Consider the following 27700-nt stretch of genomic DNA (forward strand, 5'->3'; position numbering starts at 1 on the left):
TTCCACAATCATGAATTTTAGCAGTTTTAGAGTACTGTTGCTATAAAATTGTGGCTATTAGCTTGTTTCCATTCCTTTCATAAAGTGTTTAGTAGCATAATGCATTATTAGGTCTACTATCTATCTATTATACTTGAAAATCATCCTCTCTATGTAAAAGAACTATTTCTTCAATGGATATTTATTGAGCACCAAAAACTGTTAAGCATTGTTCTAGGTATTTGGGATATATCAGTGGACAAATCAAAGATACCTGCCTTGCTTATATGGAGGAGTTGTAATTATTGCCAATGAAAAGCCTAGGATGAAATATCACTGGAAGATTAAAGTTTAAGGAACTGAAAGGCCAGAATATCACAAGAATCATCTATATGTGTTTCAAATCTTACAAATTAAGTCAGTACTAAAGAGAATGACAGTATACAAAGAACTCCAATGGTTGAGTGGGAATTACCTGGACCTTAGTGGATAACAGCAACCATGAGGCAAAGTATGTAGTGAGTAATGTCGACCATGAGATTTAAATCTGAAGGATGTCAGGAAGGATATGGGGAAATGGTCTGAAAATGTCAGAATGGAGCAAAGAAATGCCACTTTGCTTATTCCACTCACCCAGCCGGAGGTCACAGGGACAAGACTGACACCTTTCCATCTTGCATAAGAACTGTGGGAGAGAAGCAGCCATCACTGAGAGATTGTAGGGGAGGCATTTTCCTCCAGAGAAAGACAGGTTTATGTTTGAGCTAGGAAAGTAAGGGGAACACTTAGAAAATTGATTTTTGGCTCACTAGAAGGATTTCAGCAGTTGGGAGAGAACAAAGGTAATTTTCACCAGCTTGTAACTTTACATGTATTAAATGTGTTACAAAACTAATGAAATGTACTGTCTTTTCTCTTGATTTATCTGATAATATAGAAATGGTGTCACCTGTAATCATTGTTACCATATTTCCTGAGGCCATTTTCTTATTCTCATATAATTTTCTACTTGTTTCTTCTTTATTTGTATTTTTTCTCCTTTTTTAATTTTGCTCTTTTTATCATTTCTGTCTCTTCATATCCTACTTACCTCTTCATCTTTTTTGCCCAGCTTCTCTCTTAATATTTTTTGTTCTTTACTATTTCTCTTATCATTCTATTTCAAAATTACACTGTCTGCTGTTTTCTCCAACCCCTGGCACCTCACTTTAGCTGTAGCTGGGACTGTGCAATATGCCATCACACAGGTAGTACTAATTTTGACAGGTAGCATCTCTACTTCAAACAAAGAAAGCTTTAACCAAAAAGGAATTACAGGAGAGAAGACAGTATTCTCCCCAGCTGATGCTAACATTGCCACCTACACTTTCGATACTTTCTTCAACAGTTAAGAGGTGGCAACTTATTACTTCCCCAAATTCTCTGTGCTCTGTTGATATGTTTTAAACTCGAAAGGAAGAGAAAGTAGTTTTGTTCATTAGCTGTGGGACTTAAAATGTGACTTAACTTTTTTGAACCTTTTGTTTCGTGAATGATAAAAAAAAAAACTTTCTGAATGATATAGCTACTAATATTTTCATTTTATAGATAAAATGAAAGATAAAGTACTTTTTTTAAAGGTTGCATAAATATAAGTGACACAGACTAGATATGAATGTAAGCATTTGACTCAATCTCAGAAATCATGCTTTTAATGAATATTGTTTCTCACATAATATAACTTAATATTGTGGTCAATAAAATAATAAATAGGACCAGACACATATATATACATTAATTCACTTCCCTTTATTTCCTTTTTCCAAAATTGAGCCTTATTGGTAAAGGGCTTTTTGTGCATTTTAATTGTCTATATTTACTCGAACCAATTATAATTTTTCACTTGCCTGCATGAATCCATAAAGGACAAAAACCTGAATATACAAACTATTTTTCAGCTTTCAGTTTGCCAGAGGATTGATCTATAATTATTTTTAGGATTATAAAGGATTTACATCCATTATTAATATATATATAATATCGGATTTTTTCCAGCAATAGAGGAGTAACTAATTCTATAGTTTCATGCCAATCTCACCTCCAATCCTTCTAGAATTTGGAGGTAATTTAACCCTGTGTGTAAAAAATAAATATTTTCTTTTTTGTGTTTTATTGAAAAAATCATGTAATTTAAGTACAAATATATCCACTAAAGTAGGCAAATTTATTTTAATAAAATTCAGTTATCCCTTTCAAAGAAACACTATCAGCCTAAGTGTTATACATTGAATATTTTAGAAATCTTACAATTTCAATTACATGTCTTCTGAAACTTATTATTGTAAGGCTTTGTTTTAGGCCTTCCTTGCTGTATTAGTTGACTGGGGCTGCCAGAAAAAAATACCACAGGCTGGGCAGCTTGAACTACAGAAATAAATTTTCTCACAATTCTGGAGGCTAGGACACCTAAGATCAAGATGGCTAGCCAGGCAGGTCTCATTCTGAAGATTTCTCTTGGCTTATAGGTGGTTACCATCTCCTTGCATCATTGTGTTACCTCCTTGTGTGCTTGGAGAGAGAGCAAGAGAGGTAGCTCTTTGGTGTTTCTTCTTTTAAGAACACTAATTGGATGGATCCAGCCCCACTCGTATGGCCTCATTTAACCTTAATTACCTCTATAAAGGCCCTATCTCTAAATACAGTCACATTTAAAATATAAACTATAAAATATAAACGTCAGGGGGACATAAGCCTTCATCCATAGTATTGCCATTGTAATATTTTGTATACTTTGGCACTTAAGAAAGTAAGTTTTTTTTAACCTAGTAATTTAATGTTTTCTTTAGAGGTTTTTTCCCTAATACAACACTCTCCTATATATAATCTACTTGGTGATACAAATATTCCCTTTGTTTGCTTGTACTTTCGTTTCCTCATAAAGTAAATTTTTCTGTAGCTACTAGTGCTATGAATAGCTATGAATGTTAGCTTTCTTGGATAGGCTTTACCTTTTTTTTTTTTTTTTTTTTTTTCCTGCCTCAGGAAAAAAAAAAAATTGTATTGTATTTGTACAAATAGCACAGGAGGACCCCAGCCCCATGCAGATGGCAGCCCAGAGGTGGGGGTGGGGGGTCGCACCAGTCCTTCTGTCCTCACGTTGGCAGACAGAGATACCTACTCTGTAGCCTTTGTAGTGGCCTGGGCACCTTTGGGAGCCTGAGCTGGAATTGAAGCTGGAGCTGCAGCCTGGGCCTTGGTTTGATCCTTGGCCTTGGCCTTGGCCTTTGGCCGGCACAGCCGGAGCCCCTTGGCAATGCGAGCACGAGCACGCTTCCCAAGCTTGGGGTGGGCAGTGTAGGCAAGTCGATCAAGCTTGCGGCTGACACCCTTTGAGATCTTGGGCTTAACCTCCTTGGGCTTTACGAGGGCCTTGACAGCCTCGGCATGTGCACTCATGGCCTTGGCATTGTTGGCCTGCATCTTCTTTAGGCCCTTCTTGTTGTGCTTCTTGGCAAAGCTCATGTTCCTCAGGAACTTGGGGTCCACCCCCTTAAGAGATTCGTATCTTTGGGATCGGGGTTTCTTGATACCATTTCTGTGCCATTTTCGGGACTGGTTGTGTGTGGTGTGGTTCTTGGACTTGGCCATGTCTGCACCTTTAGCCGCGGCTCCCGAAGCGCCTAGAACCGAAAGAGAAAGGGGCTCAGGCTTTACCTTTTAGATCAATTTTAAGTTTATAAAAAAATTGCACAGACCGTTCAGACAGTTCCCATATATTTCTGCTGCACACAATTTCTGCTGCACACAATTTCTCCTCTTATTAACATTTTACATTAGATCAGTACATTTGTTACAATTGATAAACCAACATTAATAGGTTATTATCAACCAAAGTCCATGGTTTACATTAGGGTTCATTCTGTGTTATACAGTTCTATTGGTTTGGACAAATGTTTAATGACATGTATCTACCATTACAGTATCAAGGATGGTTTAACTTCTCTAAAAATGCCCTGTGCTCCACTTGTTCATCCCTATACCTTCTCCCTGATGCCCTGACAACTGCTGATATTTTTACTGTCTCTATAGTTTTAGCTTTTCCAGAATGTCATATAGTTGTAATAATATAGTATGTAGCTTTTAAAACTTCTTTCACTTAGCAATATGCATTAATCATTCTTTCATGTCTTTTTTTTGTGGTTGATAGCTCATTTCTTTTTCCAGTAGTCCCACTTTATCTGTAGGGAATACATTCTAAGACCCCCAAAAGATGCCCAAAACCTCAGATAGTACTGAACCCTATGTATACTGGTTTTTTCCTACACATACATACCTGTGATAAAATTTAATTCATAAATTAGGCACAGTAAGAGATTAACAATAGCTAATAATAAAATTGAACAATTATAACAATATGCCAGAGTCACAAGTCTTGTGCCTTGGGACTTTTATTAAGTATAATAAGTGGCCAATATCAAGTGTAACATATAGAAATAGAAGAACAGGAAAACCTCTGTGGGATTTGGCATTAACGTAGACCTTAGTGAAACCTGTTTTATTAGAGATAGTGATTTTTAAAAAACACTTAATTGTGAAGGGAAGGGAATTGATGAGATAACACAATTGTCTGAAGGTAGAGAGAAGATAAAACAATTTTTTTGTTTCTAATGAGAAGAGTATAATTAAGCATGGGGAATAGATACATAGAGATTATAAAGACAGTGATGATTACAAAATATTTAACCAAATAATTAGTGTTATACATGTTTGTGATAGAGCTATGGTACACTTATTTAAGTAAAATGCCAAAAGACAGCGCCAAGCTCCAAGCTTTATGTATCACAAACATCAAAAATGACTTGCTGAATTAAATTAAATTGAGTCTCCATTAACATGTAAATCATCATACTGTGCCCTGGAATAATTTAGAGTTTAATTTTTGTGTTTGCTTCCATATGAAGGTCATCGAACACTATTTATTGGAGTACATGTGCCCTTGGGAGGAAGAAAAAGCCATCGACGTCACAGACATCGTGGTCATAAACACAGAAAGAGAGACAGAGAGAGAGATTCAGGATTAGACGATGGAAGGGAGTCACCTTCTTTTGGTAAGAATCCTTCTCCTTGTTTTTATTAAATTAATTATTGTAATATACTTGCTGATACAATTATGATTAGGAGTAATACCTTATACTCATAAAATTGTTTATACTTTTTTAAAGTATGTTGGGCAGGTTGGAGAGAAGTGGGAGAGATAAAGCTTGATCTTTGTTTTTCTCTTATATATTTGCTTTGAGAAGCTGAGTATTAATGAAGATTTATGATATAGGAAATACAACTGAGTAAAGCTCAAAAACTCTTGTTAATTTGTACAAGTAATCATCATTACTCAAAGTGGTTTGAAAATCCAGGGGAAAATGCCTTAATTTAGTTCCCATTTGCACTTTTACTGATGGTGCCCAACTTTCAGTCTTAGGATGTTATATTAGTTCATTTTCACGCTGCCGATAAAGACATACCCAGACTAGACAATTTACAAAAAAAAAACAAAAGAGGTTTAATTGGACTTACAGTACCACGTGGCTAGGGAAACCTCACAATCATGGTGGAAGGCAAGGAGAAGCAAGTCACATCTTACGTGAATGGCAGCAGGCAAAGAGAGCTTGTGCAGGAAAACTCCACCTTATAATAACTATCAGATCTCATGAGACTTACTCAATATCACAAGAACAGCACAGGAAAGACCTGCCCTCATTATTCAGTTAACTCCCGCTGGGTCCCTCCCACAACATGTGGAAATTCAAGATGAGATTTGAGTGAGGACACAGCCAAACCATATCATTCTACCCTTGGCCCTTCTCAAATATCATGTCCTCACATTTCAAAACCAATCATGCCTTCCCAACAGTCCTCCAAGGTCTTAACTTGTTTCAGCATTAACTCATAAGTCCATAGTCCAAAGTATCATCTGAGATAAGGCAAGTCCCTTCCTTCTGTGAGCCTGTAAAATCAAAAGCAAGCTAGTTACTTCCTAGATACAACTGAGGTAAAGGCATTGGATAAATACAAACATTCCAAATGGGAGATATTAGCAAAACAAAGGGGCTACAGGCCCCATGCAAGTCCAAAATCCAGCAAGGCAATCAAATCTTAAAGCTCCAGGATGATCTCCTTTGACTCCATGTCTCACATGCAGGTCATGATGATGAAAGAAGTGGGTCCTCATGGTCTTGGGCAGCTCCGCCCTCGTGGCTTTGCAGGATATAGCCCCCACTCCTGGCTGCTTTCATGGGCTGATGTTGAGTGTCTGTCACTTTTCCAGGCACACTATTCAAGCTGTCAGTGGATCTTCCATTCTGGAGTCTGGAGGACAGTGGCCCTTTTCTCACAGCTCCACTAGGTGGTGTCCCAGTAGGGACTCTGTGTGGGGGCTGTAACACCACATTTCCCTTCTGCACTGCCCTAGAAGAGATTCTCCATGAGGGCCCTGCCCCTGAAGCAAATTTCTGCCTGGGCATCCAGGCATTTCCATGCATCTAGGTGGAGGTTCCCAAACCCCAGTTCTTGACTTCTGTGCACCCACAGGCTCAACACCATATGAAAGCTGCCAAGGCTTGAGGCTTGCACCCTCTGAAGCCACAGCAGGAGCTCTACATTTGTCCCTTTCAGCCATGGCTGGAGCAGCTGAAATGCAGGACACCAAGTCCCTAGGCTGCACACAGCATGGGTACCCTGTGCCTGACTGAGAAAACCACTTATTCTTCCTGGGCCTCTGGGTCTATGATGGGAGGGGCTGCCATAAAGACCTTTGACATGCCCTGGAGACATTTTCCTCCTTGTCTTGGGTATTAACATTTGAGTCCTCATTACTTATGCAAATTTCTGCATTTGGCTTGAATTTCTCCTCAGAAAATGGAATTTTCTTTTCTATTGCATTGTCAGGCTGCAAATTTTCTGAATTTTTAGCCTCTGCTTCCCTTATAAAACTGAATGCCTTTAACAGCACCCAAGTCACTTCTTGAATGCTTTGCTGCTTAGAAATTTCTTCTGCCAGATACCCTAAATCATCTCTCTCAAGTTCAAAGTTTCACAAGTCTCTAGGGCAGGGGTAAAACACCACCAGTCTCTTTGCTAAAACATATAACAAGAGTCACCTTTGCTCCAATTCCCAACAAGTTCCTCATCTTCACCTGAGACCACCTGAGACTGCCTGGACCTTATTGTTCATATCACTATCAAGCTTTTCATCAAAGCCAGTCAACAAGTCACTAAGAAGTTCCAAACTTTCCCACATTTTCCTGTCTTCTTCTGACCCCTCCAAACTGTTCCAACTTCTGCCTGTTACCCAGTTCCAAAGTCACTTCCACATTTTCAGGTATCTTTTCAGCAGCACCCCACTCTACTGGTATCAATTTACTATATTAGTATGTTTTCAGGCTGCTGATAAAAACATACCTGAGACTAGGCAATTTACAAAAGAAAGAGGTTAAATTGGACTTATAGTTCCACATGGCTGGGGAAGCCTCACAATCATAGCAGAAAGCAAGGAGGAGCTAGTCACATCTTATGTGGATGGCAGCAGGTAAAGAGACCTTGTGCAGGAAAACTCCCCCTTGTAATAACCATCAGATCTCATGAGACTTACTCACTATCATGAGAACAGCACAGGAAAGACCTGTCCCCATGATTCAATTACCTCCCACTAGGTCCCTCCCACAACACCTGGGAATTCAAGATGAGATTTGGGTGGGGACACAACCAAACCATATCAGATGTGAACCTTTTACTATTGTGAATGCTCTCTCTTTGGAAGTATATTCAGAATACCATAATAAGTGTTTTTGTAGTTGTTAAAAGGTTCTGAGTGCCATGAGAGCCCATGTACATGACATAACTGAGAACCTGGCTTTCAGTTCCTTGGCCATCCCATCTCTTGTGACCTTCTCTGTCATTGCACTTAGTTCACCTTCTCATCCATATTCACTCCATCTCTGAAGTCATCAATTCATTTATCTTTATTTCTGACCACAGCTTCACTCCTTTCTTGCTGTGCAGCTACTTAACCCCTCTACTTTTCTTCTATCCATAAGTTTGTCTTTATTTGTTTATCCTACTCTGAGTGCATAGCATGCAGTTTTAGGAATACTTTAGCATTACTAGTATTCCATCAGTATTACTAGTAGTCTATTTAGTAATACTAGTATTTTAAATGTCTTAGGTTCTAAGTTTTAGTTTTATTCATGCCTTTACTGCCTCTTTTGTTTTCATTTTTAATAGGAAACAGCATTTTATTTAAAATATTTTTAATAGATTTCTTAAAGATGTAAATAATTGAATTAAACTTAGTTTATATTACTTGTATGAATTAATTTACATTTTGTTAACATTCATGAAAAATAATTTAGCTAGGTATGCAATTCCAAATTGACAGGTATTTTAACTCAGAACTTTGAACATAATATCTATTTATTTATCAATTTCATGAAGCTGTTAAGAAAGGAGGTAAAAATCTATTGTTGCACTATGGTTAATTTGGATTTTATATTTTTATGAGTTTAAATCATTTCCTTTATTTTGGTATTTAGCTTTACATTTATTATGACATTTTCAGGCACATATATATGCCTTTTATGCTTGTCTTGATTGATATTTAATGAAAATGTGTATTAATAGTTCTTTAAAATGCTTAAACTTGTCCTATTTCTATTATTTTCTCTCCCATTTATTTCAATTTGTTTTTTCAAATATTCATTAGGCATATTCCTTTCAATTTCATTTTCAATTTATTTTGATCCATCTTTTATATTTTTTCCTTGTCCTGACATTGAAGTATTTATTTTAGCTAATTCATTTATTCATATTTTAGCTCACAGTTTTTGCCTTGCTCATATCCCTCTACTTTCTTTAAACATTTTGACTACATATGTCTTTCATTTCTTTTACTTTGGATATAGGGGGTACGTGTGCAGGTTTGTTACCTAAGTATGTTGTGTGATGCTGAGGTTTGGGATATGGATGGTCCTATCATCCAGGTAGTGAGCACAGAGTATACTTTTACAACCCTTGTTCCCCACCCTCCTTCCCAGCTCTGGTGATTCTCAGTGCCTATTGTTCCCATCTTAATGTCCATGAGTACCCAATGTTTAGCTCCTACTTATGAGTGAGAACATGCAGTATTTGGTTTTCTGTTCCTGAGTTAATTTTTTTCGATAATGGCCTCCAGCTGCATTCATGTTACTGCAAAAGGATATGATGTCAATCTTTTTATGGCCACATAGTATTCCATGATATATATGTATCACATTTTCTTCATCCACTTTACCATAATGGAATCTAATTGATTCCATGTCTTTGCTATGGTGAATAGCACTGCAGTGAACATACAAGTGCATGCATCTTTTCGGTGGAATGATTCATTTTTCTTTGAGTATATTCCCAGTAATGGGATTGCTGGGTTGAATGGTAGTTCTGTTTTAAATTCTTTGAGATATCTCCAAACTGCTTTCCACAGTGGCTGAACCAATTTTTATTCCCACCGACAGTGTGTAAGCATTCCGTTTTCTCTGCAGCCTTGTCAGCATCTGTTATTTTTTGACTTTTTAATATTCACCATTCTGACTGGTGTGACATGGTATCTCATTGTGGTTTTGACTTGCATTTCATTTTTTCACAGCTTGTATGTTTTCTTTTCTTTTCCTTCTTTTCTGTTCATGTCCTTTGCCCATTTTTAATAGAATTATTATTATTTTTTGCTTGTTGATTTGTTTAAATTTTGCTTGTGGATTCTGGGTATCAGACATTTTTTGAATGCATAGTTTGCAAATATTTTCTCCCATTCTGTAAGTTCTATAAAATAGTTTAGACTATTGAGATTTGCTGTGCAGAGGCTCTTTAGTTTAATTAGGTCCCACTTGTCAATTTTTGTTTTTGTTGCAATTGCTTTTGGAGACTTAGCCGTAAATTCTTTGTCAAAGTTAATGTTGGGAAGGGTATTTCCTAAGCTTTCTTCTAGAATTATTATAACTTAAGGTCTTACATTTAACTCTTTAATCCAACTTGAGTTAATTTTTGTATATGGTGAAAAGTAGGGATCCAGTTTCATTCTTTTGCGTATGGCTTGATAACTATCCCAGCACCATTTATTTAATAGGGAGTCCTTTCTCTATTAGTTATTTTTGCTGACTTTGTTGAAGATCAGATGGTTGTAGGTGTTTAACTTTATTTCTGGGCTCTCTATTCTATTCCATTAGTGTATATGTCTGTTTTTGTACCAGTACAATGCTGCTTGGGTTAATGTAGCCGTAGAGTACAGTTTGAAGTCAGGTAATATGATGCCTCTGACTTCGTTCTTTTTGCTTAGAATTGCTTTGGCTATTTGGGTTCTTTTTCAATTCCATATTAATTTTAGAATAGTTTTTCTAATTCTGTGAAAAACAACATTGTTCTTTTGATAGAGATAGTATTGAATTCTGTAAATTGCTTTGGGCAGTATGGCCATTTTAATGATATTGATTCTTCCTATTCATGAGCGTGAAACATTTTTACGTTTACTTGTGTTGTCTCTGATTTCTTTCAGCAGTGGTTTGTAGTTCTCCTTGTAGAGATCTTTCACTTCTTTGGTTAGATGTATTACATTTTTTTGTGTGCATTATAAATGGGATTGAGTTTTTAACTTGGCTCTCTGATACAATGTTATTGCTGTATAGAAATACTATTGACTTTTGTAAGTTGATTTTGTATCCTGAAACTTTACTGAAATTGTCAATTCTAGTAGCCTTTTGGTGGAGTCTTTAGGGTTTTCTATTTATAGAATTATAATCATCAGCAAAGAGAGATAGTTTGACTTCCTCTCTTCCTATTTGAATGCTCTGACTAGGTCTTCCCATGCTATGTTAAATAGGAGGGAAGAGTAGGCATCACTTTCTTGTTCTGATTCTCAAGGGGAATAGTTAAAGCTTTTACCCATTTGGTATGATTTTAGCTGTGTGTTTTTCATAGATGGCTCTTATTGTTTTGAGGTATGTTTCTTCAATGACTAGCCTGTTCAGCGCATTTTATCATGAAGGGATTTGAGATTCTCTTGAAGGCCTTTTCTGTATCTATCGAGATAACCATATGGTTTTGATTTTGATTCTGTTTATGTGGTGAATCATATATATTGAATTGTGTATGTCAAACCAACCTTGCATCCCAGGAATGAAGCCTACTTTATCATAGTGAATTAGCTTTTTGATGTGCTGCTGAATTCAGTTTGCTAGTATTTTGTTGAGGATTTTGTGTCTATATTCATCAGGGATTTTAGCCTGAAGTTTTCTGTTTTTGTGTCTCCACCAGATTTTGGTATAAAGATGATGTTGGCATTGTATAATATGTTAGTGAGAAGCATCCCCTCATCCTCAATTTTTAAGAAGAGTTTTAGTGGGATAGGTACCAGTTCTTCTTTGTACGTCTAGTAGAATTCAGCTGTGAATCCATCTGGTTCAGGGCTTTTTTTGGTTGGTATGTTTTTAAAAATTACTGATTCAATTTCAGAACTTGTTATTGGCTTATTCATATTTTCACGTTACTCCTTGTTCAATCTGGGATGGTTTTGTGTTTCCAGAAACTTATCCATTTCCTCTAGATTTTCTAATTTGTTTGCATAGAGGTGTTCATAATAGTCTCTGAATATCTTTTGTATTTCTGTGAGATTGGTTGTAATGTCATTTGTCATTTCTGATTGTGCTTATTCTCTTTTTTTGTTAATCTAACTAGTAGTCTATCAAGCTTGTTTATTCTTTCAAAAACAAACTCTTTTCATTGATCTTTTGTATGGACTTTTGCATCTCAATTTCTTTCAGTTGTTCTCTGATTTTAGTAATTTCTTTTCTTCTGCTGGCTTTTAAAGCCATACTTATGTTGGGGTTCCTCCATTTTTCCATTTTCTCCTTGCCTCCACAAGCAGATATACTCTGCTGGAAATCATCATTCAACAAGGCAGATTGTAAGCATTATAAAGTTATGACTCAAGGAGACCTTCAACATCTCCTCCTGATTTCATTTTGTATCTCTGACATTTGAAATATTTATTTTTCAACTTTCTTTACCTTCTTCATCATTCTCCAACATCCTCTCTTTTCACCATTACTTAATAGTAATCTTGCTTTCTATTTCAGAGGGAAAATATATCATCAGAAAGAACTCACTTTACTTTCTTCCTATTAAAAAGTTATAGCTGCAAACTTTCTTCCTATTAAACAGTTAAAACTGCAAGAAAATAAGGACGTTTTATTTTTCTTTATGTTTATTTTCTATTCCCTCTCACCACTCTGGAAACTTATGCCATTTCTAATTTAATTGACCTCTTCCTCTTCAGATGAATTTTTCTTATCATCTTTTAAACATGATAGAGTCTCCACCATTTTAAGCAGTTCCCCAACCTCCTGCAAACCCACCTTTATTCATTCAGATATGTAAGTTAACTACATATAAATGTTTGGGGTAACAATTTTACTTTTAAATATCTCTCTATATTGCTTTATTTGCTTTATTCAATATCTGGCTTCAGTAACTATTGCAGATAAGTCTATAGTCTTTCTATTTTTATTTTATTTTGTGGGTTTATGTATTTTAATCCTGAATGTTTATAGACATTTTTTCTGTGTCCCTTAATGAAGAAATTTGCTAAGATTGACCTAATGGTAGGTGTATTAAAAAGCTTTTACATCCTGCATACACTAATAGTTTTCCACCTAGGAAACATTTTCCTATTATATTTTATTCTGTTCCATTTACTTTGATCTCTTTGTGAAGACTTTCTTTGCTCATATCCCTCTACTTTCTTCAAACATTTTAACTACATATATCTTTCTTTTTTTTAACTTTGAATTTGGGAGTACATGTGCAGGTTTGTTACATGAGTATGTTGCATGATGCTGAGGTTTGGGTATGGATGGTCCTGTCACCCAGGTCGTGAGCATAGAGTATAGTTAGTTTTACAACCCTTGTTCCCTACCCTCCTTCTCAACTCTGGTGATTCCCAGTGCCTATTGTTCCCATCTTTATGTCCATGAGTACCCAATGTTTAGCTCCCATTTATGAGTGACAACATGCAGTATTTGGTTTTCTGTTCCTGAGTTAATTTGCTTAGGATAATGGCCTCCAGCTGCATTCATGTTACTGCAAAAGGATATGATGCCATTCTTTTTATGGCTGCATAGCATTCCAAGGTGTATATGTACCACATTTTCTTTATCCACCTCACCTTAATGGCACTTAGTTGATTCCATGTATTTGTTATGGTGAATAGCACTAAGATGAACATACAGGTACACATTAGATTTCTGATTTCTACTCTGTATACTTTTCCTCTGTAGTTTAATGTTAGTCTTTTATATTACCATTTGATTATTGGCAGTATAAATTCTGCATTTTCCTACTTTTATTATGAGTTTTGATTTTGCTGTTGCATTTTTAGTTTTCATGAATTTCTTTCTTATTTCATCCTGTTTTCTTTACATTTTAGCCTGTCCTTTCCTGAATACTTTTTACTTTTTTCTGCTTGGTAGAGTGTATTCCCAGTGATTTCTAGACATTTTCTTTTTATCCTAAAGTAGATAATTTTCAGAGCTATGATCTTTCTTTGGACTGTCAGATTATTTTTACTCTCCATTGATTTTTAGTATTTTTATGGACTCCTAGGTTTTTTCCTTTTTTTTTTTTTCCATTTTTAAACAAGGCAAGGTAGATTCGTGCTATATCTACCCAGCTATATCCTAAGATTGCTTAACGAGGTTGATGTCAGTATGCTTCATGTTTCCAAGAGTATGTATAATAAACATCACACTTATCCAAATGCCCTGTACTTCTGCCAGGGGCAGCATGGTTGTTGGTGGCAGAGTGTGTAGAGAAAAGTACTCTAGGTATCCTGCATCACCATGATAGAAGGATGGTTGTCCATAAGAATGGGCAGATGGGCTGAGAGTGTAGGATGTACTAGGTATCTTCTGCATTTTCAAATGTTTTCTCTTTCATGAGGGGAAGTCTTAGAGTGTAAAAAATGTGACAATTTGGCATATTTTTCTCATTCAAGTTCCATCTGCTTATAGTTAGCAGAAATGCCCTCTTAGACTCTAGGAGTGGATTATCTGTTGGGCTATGCTCTAATGATGAGTTTTCTTCATTTTCTAGTATTTGAGAAATACATTTATATCATCTTACAAATATTTCATGAGCAAATAAAAATAAGCTGTATTTATCATTTGTTTGTTCTCTGTGCCTCTTCTTATTTTTCCCTAACTGAATACATTATGCCAGTTTTTCTAGAACAGTGGTTCTCAATATTGACTGCATTTGAGAGTTCTAAAACCGTACTAATGCTCAACTCCTACACCAACCAGAATCTCTGTGCCTGGGACCTAAGCATGGGTATTTTTTGAAAAGTACTCCCAGGTGATTCTTCTGTGGAGCTGTTGATAGCTCCACAGAAGGTTGATATCCACTGTTCTGGAAACTTTGCTATTTAAATTTGGTTCATCAAGGGTCTAATATCCAGAATCTATAAGGAACTTAAACAAGTCAACAAGCAAAAATCAACGTGATTAAAAAGTGGGTAAAGCCATGAACAGACACTTCTTAAAAGAAGACATATAAGCAGCCAATAAACATAAGAAGAAATGCTGAATATCACGAATCATCAGAGAAATGCAAACCAAAACCACAATGAGATACTATCTCTCATGAGTCAGAATGGTGATTATTAAAAAGTCAAAAAACAACAGATTCTGATAAGGCTGCAGAGAAAAGGGAATGCTTACACACTGTTGGTGGGAATATAAATTGGTTCAGCCACTGTGGAAAGCAGTTTGGAGATTTCTCGAAGAACTTAGAACTACTATTGAACCAGCAATGTCATTACTGGGCATATACCCAAAGGAAAATGAATCATTCTATCAAAAGACACATGTGAGTGTTAATCACAGTGCTATTCACCATGATAAAGACATGGAATCAACCTAGGTGCTCATCAACAGTGGATTGAATAAAGAAAATATACATGTACTCCATGGCATACATTGCAGCCCTAAAAAAGAGCAAACTCATGTCCTCTTTGCAGCGACATGTATACAACTGGAGGTAATTATCCTAAGTGAATTACTGCAGGAAAAGAAAACCAAATCCACATGTTTTCACTTATAAGTGGGAGCTAAACATTGGGTAGTTGTGAACATAAAGATGGCAACAATAGACACTGCAAACCACCAGAGAGGAGAGGGAGGGTGGGGAACTAGGGTTAAAAAAGTAACTGTTAGGTACTATACTGCCCACTACTTGGGTGACAGGATCAATCATACCCCAAACCTCAGCATCATGCAATATGCCCATATAACAAGCCTGCACATGTACTCCCTGAATCTAAAATAAAAGTTGAAATTATTTTTAAAACTCACCAAACGTAAAGAAAGCTGTACTGCTAGCTTTTAAAAGTTATTTAATAAATAAACCTTTTATTTTATAACAAAAATAGTAAAAATAAATTTCTACTTCAAACAAAGTATAAAGCCAATAATATTAGCATTAAATTTAAGCTTGCCAGAAATGCAGAATCTCAGGCCTCATCCAGACCTCTTGAGTCAGGACCTGTACATTAAAAATATATTTAGGTAACTGGTATGGTTTGGCTCTGTGTCCCCACAAAAATCTCATCTCCATTTGCAAACCCCATGTGTTGAGGGAGGGACCTGTAATCTCCATGTGTGGAAGGAGGAAGGTGATTGGATCTTGGGGGCGGTTTCCCCCATGCTGTTCTCGCGATGGCAAGTTCTCACGAGATCTGAGGGATTTATAAGGCAGTGGTCCCTGCTCTTTGCTCGCTCTCGCTTCTGCTGCATTGTGAAGGAGGTGCCTGCTTCCCTTCTGCTATGATTGTAAGTTTCCTGAGGCCCCTCCAGGCATGTGGGGCTGTGAGACAATTAAACTTCTTTCCTGTATAAATTACCCAGCCTCAAGGAAATTCTTTATCTCAGTGTGAAACAAACTAATATAGTAACATATATGAATTTTAAAATTTGACGACAAGCAACGCTCTAGAACATTACTTACCAAACCTTCTGGCACATTAGAATCACCTGAGGAGCTTTTAAAAAATTATTGATGCTAGGCTTCACCCTCAAGGATTTTCATTTAATTAATCTTGGGTGTTTCCCTAGGAACTGGTATTTTTTTAAAGTACCCCAAATTATTTAATAAGCACTTAAATAATTGATCAAGAATCAGATTCTGAGAAGCTTCTGCCTCTCGATTTGGTAAAACGTGGAAATAAGTCCGGTGGCCCAGATTCTCACTCTTATATTTTAGCCGCTATTTTTGGATGCCACCTACCTTTTTCCTTCTTCAATCCTCTGAGTATCTTTACTGACATTTAGACCTAAATGTGGTTTATCAGTGACAAATGTTTGGCACTTGGTGGTTTCTAAGCAGTGGAACTTTCTAGATTTCACTTTTTTCAATTTCTCTAGTACTAATCATCTACCTTCATCCTTATTCCACACTCAGTTTATTTGCTATAATAAGTACTCAGTCACACACAGAGACTTCAACCAAACCCTAAACACCATCCTATCGGATTTGGGTTTTGATATTCTGCATAGTGAGAATATATGATATTTCCATACTGAAGGCATTAAAGAAAATTTCTGCCTACTTAAGAAATAGTTATTTTACTTGGAAGCATTTAAAAAAAATATTTTGAAGATATTTCTGCAGGTTCCTCAAAATTCTTTGGAATTCAACTTCCAAAGAAGTATAGGAGAGAGGAGAATTTAAGAGAGTATCAGGTCTCTCTGCTACAAAGCTAGATATATGTTGTAAATTAGAGTATGAATCTGTGAAGTCATGGAATAATTTGGGCCCAAATTATGAAGCAAGCATCAATTTAGCAAAACGATTTTTGGGAAAATGTTTGAATTTGGGCACTCTTAAAAAATTTTATTACTCCAATGTATAAGCAACATCAGCAGAATCCTACTTTATTATAAGACCCAATCATAAAATACAGTGTTGTTAAAACATCCTAGTTGCATTAGTGTTGCATTCAGGTAAAAGAATAGGCCTTTAATATAGCGGGAAGAGTTTATGCTTACATCACAGGAAAACAATGACTGGTTCCAGCCTACTAGATGTCATGGTTGGGCTAGGATTCCTAGGTGAGTCTAAAGAGGGACTGTGTGTCCGACAAAGACCGGCTTTTGGTCTGTGTGGTAGTGGTGGTGGTGATGTTTGCTCATACAGAAAACTTTTAATGCCCACAAATAAGTTCAACCTGCTTTGGCTACTGTACTTAATAAATATATTAATTTATTTATATGAATGTGATGATGATTAATTAATTCTCCTTCCTATTGCAATCAACTCCCCAGTAAGAGAAAACTGCTAAAATTTCACATTTTTTTTTTGAGATAGAGTCTCACTCTGTTGGCCAGGCTGGAGTGCTGTGGCACAGTCTTGGCTCACAGCAATCTCTGCCTCCTGGGTTCAAGCAATTCTCCTGCCTCAACCTCCTGAGCAGCTGGGATTACCGTCACCTGCCACCACACCCAGCTAATTTTTTTTATTTTTAGTAGAGATGGGGTTTCACCATGTTGGCCAAGCTGGTCTCGAACTCCTGACCTCGTGATCCACCTGCCTCAGCCTCCCAAAGTGCTGGGATTACAGCAGTGAGCCACTGCATCCAGCCCACATTTGTTATTTTTAATGTCATCTTCTATTCACTTTGTATAATTTGAAATTATGTTTTCAACTGGGAACATGTATGAGCTGCATTAAATTGGTGAGTTTGAAGCATAAGCTTGAAGTCAGTGAAAATATGAAAGATGATGGGGGAAATTTGTAACAATTTAACATTTATTTTTTTCCTCACCCTCCCAGAAAAGAATCGAATATGAAAGATGATAGGATTATGCCAATTACAATTAGCTAATCTATAAGAAGTGGAAATAAATATAAAAGATACAGACTATTAAACACATGTTTAAAATATGGTATGCAAAGATACTGAATAAATTAACACAGTCCTGGATTTATAATAGGATTTTGCCAGTCTTAGGTGGTAAGTTGTGCACACACTTTAGGAGAAATTAAGCAAATATAGAAAGCATGACTTCAAAGAGCTATTTTTTGATGGGCAATAGCTTAGATTTGTGACAATTTGAAAAAAACTCACAGATAAACTGCATAGCCTAGAAATATTTTAAAAATTAGGAAAAAAGTATGTCATGAATGCATAACATATACGTAGATGCTAGTCTATTGTATCATATACTAATGTAAAATCTACCCAAATCTATTATAAAAGTTGAAATTTATCAGGCCTTATGTACACAAACACTTATAGATTGTGCATGGTGTCATTGGCAACTGAGAGAAATGTAAACAAATGCAAAAATGCAGTATTAAATCATAACTGCATACAATTTACTATTGTACTTACTGTACTACTGTAATAATGTAGCCACTTGCAGTTGCTATTGTGTGAGTCCAAGTGTTTCCAGTGTCCACTTAAAACACCTGGTGATGCTAATCATCTCTACCTGAGCAGTTCATCTCTCCAGTAAACAGCACATTGCCATAAAAAGAATGATCTCTCATGGTTCTCATGTATTTTTCATCATGTTTAGTATACTATTGTGAACCTTGAATAAAACCATGGAACCCATACAAAGTGCCACAGTGATGCTCAAAGTGCTCCCAAGAAGCAGAGAAAAGTCATAACATTACAAGACAAAGTTGAATTGCTTGATATGTACTGCAGATTGAGGTTTGCAGCTGTGGTTGCCCACCGTTTCAGGCAGATGATATAAAAAGATGCATAAACTTATCAACAAATATAGGACAGTAATGTAAGTGTATTTTCTTTTATTTATGATTTTTGTACGAGAAAGGATATCTGCTTGAACAGGTTTTTAAAGCAGACAAAAGTGCCCAATTCTGGGGGGGAGGGAAATGCCACAAAGGAAGAGAGCATGAGTATTTAAAGCAGGAAGGAGTAGGCTAATTCCGCTGTTTTGTGCAAATGCCACCAGGTTTATGATTAAGACTGACCTTTTCTATAAAACTACTAACCCCAGATCCTTGAAAGGAAAAGATGAATACTACCTGCCAGTCTTTTGGTTGTACAAAAAGGCCTGGACAATGGAACCCTTTTTCTAGTTTGGTTCTATCGATGCTTTGTCCCCGAAGTCAGGAAGTACCTTACCAGTAAAGAAATGCCTTTGAAAATCCTTTCAATATTGGACAATGCCTCTGGCCATCTAGAAACCCAGGAGCTAATGCTCATGAAGGTGTTAAAGTGGTCTACTTGCCCCAAACCACAATACTTGTAATCAGCTTCTAGATCAGGTTTTGTAAGGACCTTTAAGGCTCATTACACACGGTACTGTATGGAAAGCATCATCAATGCTGTGAAAAAGAACCCCAATAGAGAAGACGTCATGAAACTCTAGAGTATTACACCATTGAAGATGCCTTCATTGTTACAGAAAAATCCATGAAAGTCATCAAGCTTGAAACCACAAACTCCTGTTGGAGAAAACTGTGTTCCGGTGTGCATGATTTCACAAGATTTACAACAGAGCCAATCAAGGAAATTATGAAAGAGATTGTGAATATGGCAAAAAATGGCGGGGGTAAAAGGTGTTAGGATGTAGATCTTGAAGAAACTAAAGAACAAACAGATACCACGTCAGACGAATTAATAGAAGATGACTCGATGAAGATGAGTACTTCTAAACCAGTGGCAGAAGATAAGGAAAAAGACATTGGAAAAGCAGTGCCAGAAAACGAATTCACATTAGACAATCTGGCAGAAGAGTTACAATTATTCAAGACTAGGTTCAACTGCTTTTACAAAATGACCCTTCTATAATATATGCACTGAAACTAAAGTAAATGGTGGAAGAAGGATCCTATCTCATGGAAACAGTTTTAGAGAAATGAAAAAGCAAAAAGGTCAGAAATTGCAATGTATTTCCATAAAGTTACATCAAGTGTGTCTGCTTCTCTTGCCTCCCCTTCTACCTTTTCTGCCTCTGCCACTCCTGAGATAGCAAGACCAACCCCTCCTCTTCCTCCTCCTCCTCCTCAGCCTACTCAACATGAAGACAATGAGGATCAAGACCTTTATATAATCCATTTTCACTTAATGAGTAGTAAATATATTTTCTCTTCTTATGATTTTTTTCTTATTTTTTTCTCCAGTTTATTGTAAAAATACAGTATATAATATACACATTATGTGTTAATTGACTATGTTATTATTAAGGCTCCCGGTCAGCAGTTGGCTATTAGTAGCTAAGTTTTGAGGGAGTCAAAAGTTATATACAGATTTTCAGCTGTGTGGGAAATCAGCACCTATAAGACCTGTGTTGCTCAAGGGTCAACTGTAGTTGCTTTTTTTTTTTCCTACCTTGAACATCTTCCTCTAGATGCTCCATCATCTTCCTAGCTCTAGTTTCTTATCTCTCTAATGGATGTAAAGCAGGAAAGTTCTTACTTCACTGCTACTGTGGCAAGTTAATATCACACTCTCTAGGCTTAGCAACAGTTTGAGTTTACTCATTCTCTCCTGGAGGTTTTCTCACCTGCACTCTTCTCTGCCTTACTATTTATTCCTCTTTATCCCTAGGCATTCAGTTATAGTGATAGAGTCTCTCTGCTGAAATCTTCTCAGTGCTCTGTGGCAGACCAAGATGACTCTATATTTCACACCCTCTCACTCTCTTCTCCCCGCTCTCCTCTCATGTGTGTGGCTTATGTATGATTCACAGAAGACACACACACACACTCAGATTGAGTGCTCTGATAAATCCTGAAAGTGTGTGTTACTGAATGCAGCAATATCAGCCGTCAGCAGCTAGGCTGACTTTATGTTTCTCAGGCAGGAATCATACCCCTACTACCATCCCTTTTAAGGAGAATAAGGAAATGTCAGACTCATGTTACAGCTCTTTCCAAAGAACTCTAAAATGTGTCTGTTTCATCTCATGACCCTTTATAGCCTCTGTGTGGGTGAAAAATTAGAGTCACATAACTAGGCTTTTAGAGCATGGTTTGCAAATTCTGCATATAATCTTTTATCCCATATGGACATAAATATCTGTTTGTTCTTGGGGCTTCATCTGAAACATTCATTTTATCAATCTATTACCCTGTAATGAAATTACTAATTAGTATTGATAATATTATATTATTTCAATTATGTAAATGAATTAAAATATAGAAATTTCAATGAATAGATTGTGCATGACATTCAAATACTATGAACAAAATTTTAAAGTTCAACTAAAAATGGAAAATATTATTGAGCTTCAAGGAGACTGGAGACATAAATTTGGAACAGAACTACCAAACTTGTCATAATTTCATAAGATAGATTATCTGAATATGGATTCATCTGAAGTATAACAAGGATAAAGAGGAAGAAAAGTGTCTGTGATTCAGAAATGCACAATGGTAAGCATTTTGTGAATCTGTTCTCTTAAGCTAAATGTCATAGTAACCAAGGCTTGTGTACATCATGACAGCAAGATCACATATTAAAATGGAAGTTTTTCAATTCACGTCTGTCATTGTACTTGTAATGCTGGCATGATAAATAAATATTCTCAACATATTTGTAAAATATTGTCCAGAAAGGGTCTAAAAATATAGTGCTTTTGGAGAAGGCCTGCAAAAGGAGAGTATTTTCACTGATTATTAGGAACAATCTCTTTAAGACCCTGGTTAATTACTATGTGAGTTATTAAGGCAGTATGAGTAATATAGCTAATAATGCAAAGATAGGAGTTTGCTAAGGACTTTGCTTGTTTCCATTTATGATTCTACAAGGGCTTTCCTCAAATAGTATAATGATTTAAATTTGATTTTCTTAACTAATTATTTGTTGAAAATATAGTCCATATTCCAAATGGAAATACCTTATTTGTCTATTTCTGATTATAACAGTAATACATGTTCTTTGGAATTCAGTGCTATTGAAAATTAGGCTATCCAGAACCTCTTTGTTTTACACAGGTCTTATTGACTACTCTACAACATTCGACATTATTAACTTCTTATTCTTTTTGAAATTCTTTTCTACTTTGTTCCTATTTATACTACTCTCTCCATGAGATGGATGTTCCATGAAGGCAGAGGCTTTTTTTCTGTTTATATCTGTCATATTCACTATTAGAGTGGTATCTGACAAAAGGAAGGTGCTCATTAAATATTTGTGTAATGTAATAATCCTTTTACATATTTATTCCATTTCTGATTCTTTTGTTAACTTGTCTTCCTTCTGCCAAATCTTAAACCTTATTACTTTTCCAGCGTTGAGTCTTCTTCTCTCTCAAGACTTTCATTTTTGAGTCGTCATCATCATCGTTATTATGTGATATCTTTAGTTAAATGTTATATATGTCTCTATCTCCAACCCTGCTCTCTCTTCCAGCGTCCGATCTCAAATCTCCAACTGCCTTATGACCTTCTTCATATGATGGTCCTTAGTCACCTCAAAGTTAGCTATGCAAAAGTTATCTTTGGAGCACCCAACCTACAATGTTGGCTCTCATTCTGACAACTTTCTTTTAATTAATGGCATGATTATTCTACTGCTTCAATTTGTAAAGCTCTCTATTTCTGGCAGGCAATTCTATATCATCATTATAACCATCACCTCTACCACTAATATCATCATCAGTAATATTTATGTGATTCTTTATCACTTGAAAAGTATTTTTACATCTATAATTTCCTCTTTTGGGGCTTGTTTCAATCTTCTGGGAGACTAATTCTGGCAGGTAGAAATATAAGGAGCCCAATATCAGTACATTGCTTATTCACCATTGCAAGCATCTTACTCCTGGGCTTCCTCTGACTTTGGTCCCCAGCTCTCCAGTGCTATTATTTCTTTGCTTCTTTCTGTTATCCATGTTCCTGTCTTGCAACCAAGTTTCCCTTTAATGAGATATTCTAATTCACTCCAGTTTTCCGCTGATGAAACCACTTTGCTAGGCAAAGCCTGCACATTTAGACTTGTGCTTATTACATGATACAAACTAGTGTGATAAACCTAGTTATTGTATTTTATTACATTCTTACAAAAGAGCATTCATGACTCACTTGTTCCTTTTCTTCTGGCTGCAGATCTGCTTTTTGGAATTTCATTTTTGTGCTACTGACCCTTGGATTTGCTTACAAAACTAAATTACTGTTTTTTTCTTGAGCTTTTGAATTCTTGGTATTGACTGCTTCCAGTTTGGTCCATACTAATTTCAACCGATCATTAATTATTAAAGGTATAATCCTCATTTAAAATGTTATATATTTCTATATATTTAAAATATGTAGTATAATTTTATATATATTTATTTTTATTTATATGTATAAATATATACATATTATTTACCATATATTATGTATACGTGCATAGGAAAGGACTCTTTCTGGTTCCCTAGCATTGGAATTTTTGCTTTTCTTCTCTCTGGTATTTTTTCATCCTTGTTTGATTCATACAACCTGGCTATTGTTTTACTGCTTACCTGGGATCTTAATGCTTCAGGTTTGGCTGGATTCCAGCTTTTCCTTGGTTTTAATTCTAATTCATATATGTATATATCATATATATATGACAATATGTATATATATATATATCATCATGCATATATATGATTATATATATAGATATATGCATCAAATTCCTTTCTAGAGCATGCAGTGGATTTCAGACCTGGGATTTCATCTTGAACTTCAGCTACTGAGGTGTTTTCTTGCATTATTCTATTTCTAAGTTATTCTGTATTATTGTATTTCTAAATCTGTTGCCTAAACCAAACCATTAATTTTGTCTCAGTAATCCTGGATCTTTTTCTTTTACCCTATAGTCAAAAATATTATGTTCATAATGCTGGTGTGGCCTGACTTAATCCCACCTCTTCTTGTGAAAACCTCCTTAACCATTGTAGCCTTCATTTATTTTTGCACCTCATTACCCTTACAGCACTAAGAACCAGACATGTTAGTGCTTAATTATTATTGCCTTACATTGTCTGTTACTATGTATTCATCTTATTTTTCAAACCAGATTATAAGCAATTTAAGAACAGTAAATATGGTATAGCATTTATAGATACTATCCTACAGTTAATGAATTGACCAAGCAACTAATCAAAGGACAGCTAGGCTGAAGACTGCAGTATGTTATTTTTTTTTTAAAGATACTTTATTTGCTCGATAAATCTAGGAAGAAATCAGCCTCACATTTTTTTGAACTGCAACTTCTTAGCTTGCCGTCATTTAATTAGTTGCCAAGTTACAGGACCCTCTTGGCTAATAAGATAGCAAAATTGTCATGGATTCTCATGAATCTCAATATAATTGAACTTATAATTCCTCTAAGTTATTTCACTGTTTTTTATACTATTTTCTGTAATTTCATTCCACTTGAATAATAAGGGAATGTTTTTTCATGTTCTGTAAATATATTATTTGAGGATATTTTACTTTTTTTCTATATTTATGTGTTAGTCTGTTTTCATGCTGCTAATAAAGACATATCTGAGACTGGGTAATTTACAAAGAAAAAGAGGTTTAATGGACTCATAGTTCCACATGGCTGAGGAGACCTCACAATCATGGCAGGAGGCAAAAGGCACATCTTACATGGCACAGACAAGACAGAATGAGAGCCAGGCAAAAGGGGTTTTGCCTTATAAAACCATCAGATCTCGTGAGATTTATTCACTACCACGAGAACAGTATGGGGGAAAATGTCCCCATGATTCAATTATCTCTCACTGGGTCTCTGCCCCAACACATAGGAATTACGGGAGCTACAATTCTAGATGAGATTTGGGTGGGGACACAGCCCAACCATACCAATTTCTTTCTATAGAATATGCGTTTAAAAATTGACATAAGTGTGCTAAGTGCTCTGCACGTTTCAGCTCCCAAGGAATGTGTATTGTAGGAACTAAAGCAAACAAACAAACAAACAAAAACAAAAACAGGGCAGTTTTATTGAGTTAGGTAAAGAATATTTTTCCGTATATTTTAATAACCACATTTATTCTTATCTGATTTACCTTAAGAATTTGTTTTCCTCTTTAGTGCAGTTAACTAATATTATTTCTTACACAATGGTGGTTTGAAATATCAATGCAAACATTTTTATGATTTTTCTATCCATTTTCATAACATGCCAGTGTTATATTTAGTTTAACAGGCTAAGGTTACCTTTCATACCGATGGATTTACTCTGAACTTATAGCTGCTCTTAAGGTAGATATGAGGTGTTTTTTTTTTCTGTTAATTGTAATTACAGAATAAGACTAGAAACTTCGAGCAATCTTATTTTCTGTTAAAAAAAAAAAAAAAAAAAAACAACCCAAAAACAAACAAGCTGAGATGTTGGTGAGATATATTTTTTTACCCTATTTTACCCAGAAAGCTATTTATGATAATAAAAAAGTTAATGCAACAAAAAAAAATTTATCTAAAAAAAAAAAAAAAAAGCTGAAAGTGTACAAAATACATCTTGGTTTCATCTTTTAAATAAATTAATACTTGTTAAACCTTTGATATTTACTGAGGATATAGCAGTGAATAAAACAAACATGGTTTCTGCCTTTATATTTCATCTATTCTAGCAAAGAGATAGATGTCAAGTCAATTACTGCACAATTAAGTATTAGTTGAAATTGAGATAAGTAGATCAAGAAATGTAGGGTGCTATGAGTTAGGATAGCAGGGGCCTGATTTGTTTGTATATGAATATGCTTAGATGTGGATATGTATGTGTTCATATGTCTGTTTTACAAGGATGATTAGGTAGGTGTGCCAAAGTATACTACACTTAAGCAGAGAGTAGATGTATAAGACAACTACAAGATTCTGAGGTGGGAAAAAGCATGATTTTTTAAGAGTCTTAAAGAAGGCTAATGTACCTAGACTGTAATAGCAAGGAAAAGACTGGCAGAAGATGAGGCTAATGAGTTAGGCAGGAGTTACCACAGATATTTATTTACACAACAATATGACACTGTTTTATCATTGTGTGTTTATTTTTCACCTTTGCCCTCTGAAATCCTCTCACTTATGACTTAGTTGTAACCTAATTATTTCAATAACTTATTAATTGGTTCATTTTCATATACGAAATGATAAATATGGATTTCAGTAATTACTATATACTTGTTACTAATTTACTCATTCTTTTGTGTTTTAAAATGTTTAAAACATACCAGATGTTTTATGGACTAACATTGAATTCATGATTTTTTTTTTATTACTAAGCCTTCCCCATCGATATACCTTATGCATTTATTTGGATCTTCTTTTATATCATTCAATAAAGGTTTATTATTTTTATCACAAATGTACTACATAATTTTGCTGGATTTATTCCTAATCTTCTATTTTTCTTCTAAAGTAAATGAATTTTTTTCTGGCTAGACTAATAATTTTTGCTGCCATATGGAAATAGTATGGATTTTCTGTTTAAAACCTCATGAAGATTTCTAGGTAACAATCATATAATCTGTACAGAATATAATGAAAAAGGAAATAATGAAGGCAAAATCCCAAGAATTCTTTTTCCCCCCTCAAAGAATGCACTGAAGAATGGGAAAATAAAATTGGGAATATTTAGAGGTAGAAGGGTGGTGAAAAGGTTCACAAAGAAGTTTCAGTTTTAACAAAAAGCTTTTAATTCAAAGATTTTTCTTTCTTTTTCTGAGAGTGATCAGAACATGAAGATGGCTGTTGGAAGACAAATCTCCATGTATCTCTTATGTTCCCAAACATCTTTTGGGCAGAGGCACTAACTGACTTTGTGCCTGTCTATCTTTACAAGTATGTTTGTATCATGAACACACTAGGAAGATATAGATAGTGTCTCTCTTTGCAGCAAAGGGTAGGTTTGTTATCTTTATACAGTAGAGATAATGTCTCCTTATGGAGCAACAATCAGCGAGGATTGTTGTCCATTATGAAAGAGTTGAGTTCCCTACCTTGATTCTCCCCTGTCACATATCCCACTGCATGTGCAGCATCTCCTGGCCCTTTGCACACCCTTCTGTGGGAGTTGGGGCTCAGAATGCAACACAAATGATGATACTCTAGGTACTACTATTCTGTGCATAATAAACTGTCTTTTGTTTCTGACTCAAGAGTCTCATGGCTTTTGCTAGCATCCATAAAACTCGCAGGGCAAATGCTGATACCCTTCACAATTCTTGGCAGTTTTGGCAGTGAGGAAGGGATACTGACAGAGACGTGGCTTTGGAGAAAGAAGGGTGATGGCCTCACAGTTAATTAATAGACTTTGAAAGAAGTCCATTGGTATTGGTAGCAAACTTGTGGACCAAATTGTCTAGTAAGCAGAGCAATAAATATTATTCTACTCTATTGCTCATTAATGAGGAGGATTTGGGGAGGTAGTTGAAAGCTGAGAACTAGGCAGTAGATATGGTTTAACTGTCCTTTAGGCAGGGAGATTACAGTCTGGCAGTAGTTTCAGGTTCACCCATTGTAACAATTAGTACTTAGATTCATTTGGGCTGTGGGGTGGGGAGAAAGGAACAAGTTTGCATTTTCTTTTATTTCTTTTGTTTTTTCATTGTGTTGTTGTTGTTGTTGTTGTTTGTTTGTTTGTTTGTTTTGGTTTGGTTTTTTTTGAGACGGAGTCTTGCTCTGTTGCCCAGGCTGGAGTGCAGTGGCATGATCTCGG

At 35.7% G+C, this 27700-nt stretch overlaps 2 protein-coding genes across 16 annotated transcripts in view; one reads left to right on the forward strand and one right to left on the reverse strand.

Annotated features, from left to right (window-relative positions):
- Positions 1–27700, forward strand: part of SLC4A10 (solute carrier family 4 member 10) — a 381685-nt gene that overhangs the window by 196324 nt on the left and 157661 nt on the right. For 14 of the 15 annotated variants that reach the window (XM_025404367.1, XM_025404368.1, XM_025404373.1 and 11 more), the window contains one exon: positions 4920–5066. The exons of the other annotated variant lie outside the window; for it this stretch is intronic. In XM_025404367.1, coding sequence (XP_025260152.1) covers positions 4920–5066 — 147 coding nt within the window. The remainder of the gene's footprint in view (positions 1–4919; positions 5067–27700) is intronic. 15 annotated transcript variants of the gene reach the window in all.
- LOC112636047 (60S ribosomal protein L29-like) lies at positions 3025–3650 on the reverse strand. The gene has a single exon (XM_025404385.1). It carries the CDS (start codon positions 3604–3606, stop codon positions 3133–3135), a length of 474 nt encoding a protein of 157 aa, XP_025260170.1. The 5' UTR covers positions 3607–3650; the 3' UTR covers positions 3025–3132.

The sequence above is a fragment of the Theropithecus gelada genome, chromosome 12 (genome assembly GCF_003255815.1).
Source record: "Theropithecus gelada isolate Dixy chromosome 12, Tgel_1.0, whole genome shotgun sequence".
Lineage (NCBI taxonomy): Eukaryota > Metazoa > Chordata > Mammalia > Primates > Cercopithecidae > Theropithecus > Theropithecus gelada.